The sequence below is a fragment of the Echeneis naucrates genome, chromosome 4, assembly GCF_900963305.1.
Source record: "Echeneis naucrates chromosome 4, fEcheNa1.1, whole genome shotgun sequence".
In the NCBI taxonomy this organism is placed as follows: Eukaryota; Metazoa; Chordata; class Actinopteri; order Carangiformes; family Echeneidae; genus Echeneis; species Echeneis naucrates.
Window position 1 is genome coordinate 9,862,438 of NC_042514.1, and position 7,627 is coordinate 9,870,064.

Genomic DNA, 7,627 nt, shown 5'->3' on the forward strand with positions numbered 1-7,627 from the left:
GCAGACATCTGGTGAAATTGTAGCCCACAGCTGTCACCAGCCTGACATCTCCTTGCTCTCAAATTTATCTTCCACCACTGGGACATCTGTGTACAACATGCCAGCCATATCAAGGACGCACTGTATTTCCAAACTGTGAGGAGGTTGCTGGGGACATAGGGGCTCACACAGGGGGCCCGGGGGCTGCTGCTGCTGCTGCCGCTGCCGTGGCCGGGCGGGCCGGGGGTGGGGGGGGGGTCAAAGAGGTAAAGTAGAGTTGGGGCACTCACTTAGTGTCAAGCAACCACATTCTTCCCTCGTGCTGGAGGTCAGGCTGGGGGACAGTTAAAGGAGGGTTGTCTTTAACTAGGACTCAGTCTGACATTTTAACCTCACTCATAAAAACTGCCCCACTTGCTGTAGAAACAGGCCCGAGGCAGAAATGGCCAGTGCTGAGACCAGTGTAATTAACATTCTTAAAGGATGATAGCACGATGTTGACATGTGGCTCATTTGTTTTCACAGTGATACAGTGAGCTTTGGCATGATTCTCTATTCTATTCTGATTTTTATATGAGCCAGGATGAAAGTAGTGTAGTGTAAGGTGCTCACCTGTAGTTTAAAAAAAATCCTTTCAATGCGACAGCGTTAGAAGATCCACTCAAGCATTTCCACTTGAAAATAGTATTCAGCAGAAAGTATTCCAAATAAAATATCTCACTATGAAGAATAGCTACAAAAATCCAACAAAGTTAAAATATTAACGAAAAAAAAAGTTATTTAGGAAGGTTTTCAGTATTTTTGCTTCAAAATAATTGATATTTTGCACGAATGGACACATTTGCTCAACATCAACATTTGCTGATTATTTTTCCACTCTTTGGCTCATCATTTCAGAAATAATAATTTATGTGTGAAGGTTTCAACTTAAATGGAAGTGCAGTGGTTGAAAAATGTACTTAGCTAGATTTAAATATATGTTTTAAGTCTTAAACAAAGAAGAGAAAAAAATGTTAAATGTGCTTGAGTAAAGCTGAACGACTGCAGTATTACATAAATAAAAAACATTAAAAAAACAGCAATAATAATGCAGACGTTGCAGTTTTCTTTAGATAAAGCTAAAGCTCAACTGCCACTATTTTGACATCAATAATAGAAAAACTGTGACCTTAAATTCATAAATTTGAAAAAGTATAATATTGGTGAACAAAACAAGGGAAAAGATAATTTTCTTCAATTTATATGGTGTATCTTATGATTGAAATTGCTTCTGACACTCCTCTTAGAATTAAGATAAACCTACATACTAAGACTGAAGACTGAGTGAAATGCTGAAAACCATTCTGTTTCAATTTATTTTGTGTTTGTGTTTTTATGCACGATTGAGTGAAATGGGAATTATCTTGATGTCTTTGGCTTACTTTCACTCATGTCTTCTGCAAAGTCTGACATCTTTGAAAAAAATACCCCACAATATCACTTCAAATCAAAGTCTGCGGTTTCTGTAAAGCTTACAGTAGCAGCACAGCATTAGGCTGTGAACATGCCCCTGCAGTGGATGAGGAAGCTAAAACTGTAAAACATGAACTCATTTGATAGAAGAGATAAACGCACATGATTGACCTTAAAATACAGAACCACACCAGAAAATAAGCAGGGATGATAAGGCTCTTCGCACTAAAAACACATGCTCGGACACTCCATTTCCTACGGCTGCCTGAACTCTCTGTGGGAAAGCAGACAATTGTTCCCCCCTGTTGGCAAAACGGTGAATGTCAGTTATTAAACTCAAACCTTTTTATAACAAAGAGCTTAACCTAAAGCCAAACAAGTGCAAACCAGCATAAATCAAACTGTTGCTGTTTACCACTGCGGCAATAAAATACTGACATGGACTCAGATTGCAAACTATGGTGACTCTCTTTCACGCCCCCTCTCTCTCTTTTTGTGTGTGTGTGTGTATGTGTGGGTGTGTGTACATGTCTGAGGCCCAGGCTTGTGCCCTTGCAGACTGTGCTCATTCTCCTCCACCGCAGCCTTTCCAGCAGCTTGTCATCAGTGCTTAGCCTCAGCACTGCTGACCATCTGCCCGACGTCTAATGGGGGCATCTTAAAACAAGGAGTTGGATGACTGACACGAGAACGCCGACTTGCGCTCATATACTGTCTGGCATGCATAATATGGCAGAGGGGGCAATAATCGCCGACCCAGTGAGCAGTGCTCATCTAATGTTCAATATATGGCAGTGTGGTGAAACAGGCTACGTGTACAGACTTAACCTGCTGCTCAGTCAGCAGTCGTCTATGGTGCTCAGGTCATACCGGTACACACCAGTGGGTCTCTTTTAAACAATCATACATTTCACACTCAACACAATTTGCTTCATTATCCTGAACAACATCCTGAACATTTTTACACGAGCGCTTGCGTGTGGAGGGATCTGTTCAGTCTCTTTAATAACTCTATGAACCTGCTGTATATGGAAAGTGCCTTGACCTGTTATGATTTGGTGCTATATAAATACATTTGATTTGATATCAAACTAAGGAATGAAACTTTCTGAAATGTTTGATCAGTTTCTCAGTGAGCCTTTGCTGGAAACACTTAGCGTTAGTGTAATTACACTCTTTTTAAGCATAATCACGTCATATGAAACATTAGTGTCTTGGCAAAGAAGCCTAATTCACTTAAATCTACCTACCGAAGAAATATCACACTTTTGTCTTTCTGACTTCAAAGGACAGAATTGAAATTTTTGCTGAATATCTTATTCTTGCTTCAAGTAAAAGGAAGAGCTCTCATTCCAAAAACTCCTGAGGAATTATTATGTCTCAGCGTAAACACAGAAAACAGTATGGCTTTTGCCAAGGGCGGAAAGAATTGCCAACAAACAACTCTTTTGCCAACTCACTTTTGCCAAATGCGATACAAGCAAAGTCATGCATCAGTTTGGTTCATTTTAGGCAAACCAACAGCTTGGAAAGTTAAGTAAAATGTATTTGGGGTTAAAATAATCACAAATTTAGAATATTTATTTGTCACATGAAACTGTACGACTACACTGGCAGTGAAAAGTATTGTGACAATCACGGAGGTGCAAAGGGAAGAAAAAATAAAAAAAAGAATATGAAGAAGTTATTAGTAAAGTCCTTGTGCTTACTACAGTAAATGTGCTGATGATTCAGGGGTCACAGATAAAAGACAGAAAACAGATGGAAAACATTTTACTATGTCCAAGTCTTCTTTCTCTATCCGTCCACATCAACCCCTCCCACTGTGGACAGGAGCTGGATAGTGTTTTGTTTTTCTCCTGTTGTTATTACTATAATTGCTGGAGGTCACCTAACAATAACTCTTCATTTTTTTTACTCTGGGGAGGACAGTCAGCGTAGGTTGGCTTTATCTTTTGGCAAGACGGTGTTAGAATCTATTGCTTTAAAGAGGCTTCATTATTGACTTGATATTGTTGTGTTAGTACTTTCAAATATTGCAGAAAAATTTATATATAAGCTGCAAGTTTTAACTGATTTTATTTAAATTAATTTCCTTACATGGGAGGTTGAATGAATTTAATTACAATGAAGACATAAAAATTAAAATAATTCTGAAGGAACCATTACTATTATTATTCATTGTTGCTCTTTTCTCAAAGATATTAAGGAAAGGGAGTTAGATAAACATGCACATTTCTCGAATGGCCCTCAAAAGAATCCAGGGTGTGTTCTGGGCCGCAACATTCTGCATAGTTGGAAGGGTTAGTGGATTTGACAGATCTCCAAGCGTCCCATAGCTCCGAGTTCAGCGAACTCGCTCCAGACACAACAGTGACAGCTGGGAGGGAGATAAATAAAAACACTCTATCTCCATTACAAGACAACAACCCTGTAGCCTCTGTTTGAGCGCGTGTGCCAACACATCCGCATACAGTTCATGCACGAACGGACACACGCACACTTTTCCTCACACATTCACTCCTTCACACTTACTGTATCCACTATTGCGAGGGCAACAGATGGAAGAGGGAGAAGGGGATAGCGGACAGAGAGTATAATAAATGCTGTTGGACTTGGCCTGTTAGCAACCAGCATTCCTCTGACAGGTGTAACATGTTTACCAAACAAACAAGCAACGCAGATGTCAGAGAAATGAAAACGGCGACTTGAGGTTGTGTGACCTGCGAAAAGGAGGCCGGTATCCAAGTTGGCATATCTATGAAGGCTTTGAAGGTATTTCAGAGAGATGAGAAGACTGCGTGCCACACCAGGATTGCAAGAGTGTCTTGCAGAATTTGTCTTATGTTACTTGCTCCAAGCATCTCAAGCAGCTCTGGTTGTTAGTCGAGGCCATCCGGGGTCACAGCCACTGATGGGCAATTTTTAAACCTCTCAATTTCCTGATCACATTCCACTTCAGGGCAGTGGGAAAATAATCCCTCATCACAATCTAGCAAAATAAGCACTTGGAACTGTCAGGCCAGACATGGAGACTTCCGCTGCAGCCTCATGTGACCTTGACCTCCCACAAGACTACCTCCAGCCTCCCCCCCAGCAGCTCTCAGGCTAACTAGCTAATTTGTTAATTGCATGTTTCATCATTTCCATAAACACCCTGCTTTATGTCTGTTAAAAAAAAAAAAAAAAAAAAAATCTAAAGAAGACTTTTACATTTATTTTTCCACACTATCAACTATCTCTTTGTCTGCCAAAACCAAATAGATGCTATCTAGAGTGTGCTCCAACATCAAACTGCCAGTTGATTAGTTTGATGTTCTACTATTGGAAAATAATCAGTGAAGTACAAGCTGTATTATCTTGCCTGGGGGAATAACTTACCTTTCCAAAAAGGAATGCAATCATTAGCTTTGAAAGTCATTTATCTTACGTGCTTTTCTTCTACAAAGCTGTGATATGCTCTAACCGCACTATATTTCAAACACACAGAAAGCTGTGATGCAAAGAAAATTGCAACACAGAAATGCACTCTTTTGTTGCTTTGCTAACAATCGATTATTTTACCATTGTTAATTATCCATGTGTGTGGGTGATTTCTGTGCAATGTGAGGTCAAACATAGAGAATTATCACATGACTGTGCAGGTTTCCTCAGCCTCTGCTCATTGTTTTGGGTTTAGACAATCACAATTGACAGCTTTGACTCAGTTTCAATTTTCCGTTCACAATCAGGAATTTCCTCAGAAAGGTTTGGCCACAGTACCAGCAACATGACTCCAAATTTAAGGTGGATTTAATGTGAAAACGACTCAGAAATGTGAGTCATATTGCTGGTACCTGTGGCACGGCTGCACCTTTAATTGCATGTATTATATAAGGAGCGGTATATTTGACAGTTTTTTATATTATTTTCTCCACAGTAACAATAACAACTTTCATTTACTTTGCCAAGCAGAGCAACAGTGAGTCACAGCAATTAATTGTGCTTGAGGGATATGTTGGTAATACATAACAGTATGTCATATGGCTTCTTTTCTTACTGAATATCACAGATTACTGTATAAGAGACCAAATGGTGTGTAGCCAGGGTTAAAGTTACTCCATACAGAGGAGTAACCATTGTTGCATTTGCAGACGAAGACTACGTGAGTCAGTTTGTACCTCCCAATGCTGGCGTCATTCAACAGTACCCTTCCCAAGGAGCCTTTGACGTGTGGATTTGTGGAGCCAGGGATTGCACCGCTCTTCTGATGAATGGACAACCTGCTCTGTCTCTGAAGCCGCAGTTGCCTGAGAAACATCCTAAAGCTGATTTAATTTAAAAAAAGTCAGACAAAAGGACACATATTAATTCTTTCTTTATGTTTACTCGAAACATAATTCCATCTGATGAAAAATGAAAAAGAAACCACATCATGTTTGGTTTAATAGACAGTAGTGTATTTAAATATGTGTTTGTAATTGTCTAAGATTGAAACTCTATAAATTTGTTGATGATGTCTATCAGTAAACTATTTACCCTAACGTCCAAGGTCTGCACTACTGTCCTTCTGTAGTCAGTCATGAATCCTGTGGAGAGTCGGCATGCATTCTTGAGAACAAAGCAAACTTTAGTTCACATCTTATCTTACAGCCTGGCATTAAGAACAAGTCACATCACATCAAAACATCAGCCAAGCAAAGTGATTCTCTTATTGGTTATTAAAGGATGAAAGAGAGCAAGGGGAAAATGACTATTGGCGTCCCACTAATATGTAATCATAACCGAACTCGCAGTATATCAATGTAACAGCAAATGTTGTTGTTGTCACAAATGTTACCTGTAAGGAAGTCAGTCCTTATTTAAGATCATTTGTGAAATGACAGCCTCTAAAGGGTTCATTGTCTGTGTTTTTTCATCCAGATAACCTGCAGCTAAAATGAAGTCATGACAATTAGAGATTAAAATTATTACAGCAACAGTAATCCATAGAAACCTAACAAAATTAATTTACTTGTTTGGAAATTGTTATAGTAAAGTCACCCCATCATCAGGTGACTAGTGTGTGAAATTCTGCTGAAGAGCTCAGCTACTCAATATTATGAATGCCTGCTTATCCTGGAGTTAATCCCGTTTTCTCAACGTCTTTTACAACCTGAAGAGCAGAAATATGAATGAGTTGCTTTGCTCCCGGCGAGAACAGTGCTTGAGAAGAGACACGTCCTCATTCTGGGAGGAAACGTGTTAACCTATTCAAACCCTAAGGTTATGATACATGAGACTGAGGGTCCTGAACTTTACCATATAGTTTACCATGTGGGATAACAGCGTCGTGCATTCCTGGGAAACTGTGCTTCAGACATACTTAACCTTGTTTCCTGATGAGATTGCCTGGAGAGACTGGATTGGCTTCTGTGACACAGGAGGGAATCTGTGATTTCTAAGACTAAAGCACAATTTCAAGATATTTACAATTTTATTTTAAGAGCATTAACATTATCCTCAGTTTTCATGAAAACAAATTTTTTTTATTATTTTTATGAGCCATTCTGTTTTTACATTCAGGAAGCCTATTCCTAACACAGATGGTGACCTCCAGTGTTCCCCGCACTGTACAAACTGGTGAGTTAGCTAGCTGTGTGCTATAGGTGTCGCCCATTTTCACAGAAATCCAGGGGAGGTGGGAGTATAACCTGCAGCATACAGCAGTGCGTCCACACAACAGTTGTGTTGTTGATTCTGTTGCTTCCGACTGTAAAGCAATGGGCAATTTGAAAAGCTGGGAGACTCTTCTGTACTTCCTTAATATTGAAGTTTAATGTGTTTTATTGAAGGAGGTTGTGAAGAAGACCCAAATGGGAAGGAGAGCACACTCAACACTAAACTACACATCCCCTCAGCGTGTTGTGCTCCACAATAAACCAACTTTACAAGCACCCTCTGCCGTTCCATGTAACATTAAGAAAGAAAACACACTGTTTAGTCACTTTATTCATACTCATCCCAAAAGCAGTGGTCTGTTGGCGTTGTTTCCTTCCCTAGGTTCCAGGTCGAAACTGAGCTCAACTGCAAGGCTGCCTTATATAATGGCTACAGCTGTCACTAGCAGGTATGATTAATTCGGGTTGTACTGCAGGTTAGATAACCTTGTTTAGTTTACTGTCAGGTTTTGGGGTCTGTTAACTACAATATTTAAGTCAAGGGTTGTTGAAGCCAC

At 39.8% G+C, this 7,627-nt stretch overlaps 1 protein-coding gene across 4 annotated transcripts in view; it reads right to left on the bottom strand.

Annotated features, from left to right (window-relative positions):
- tp63 (tumor protein p63) overlaps positions 1-7,599 on the bottom strand; it is a 48,041-nt gene extending 40,442 nt beyond the window's left edge. For 3 of the 4 annotated variants that reach the window (XM_029499915.1, XM_029499916.1, XM_029499922.1), the window contains exons 1-2: positions 5,950-7,599; positions 5,592-5,738 (exon numbers count right to left, since the gene is read on the bottom strand). In XM_029499915.1, coding sequence (XP_029355775.1) covers positions 5,592-5,731 — 140 coding nt within the window. In that variant the 5' untranslated portion in view covers positions 5,732-5,738; positions 5,950-7,599. The remainder of the gene's footprint in view (positions 1-5,591; positions 5,739-5,949) is intronic. The other variant, XM_029499914.1, reaches the window with a different exon arrangement.
- Positions 7,600-7,627: the final 28 nt, after the last annotated feature.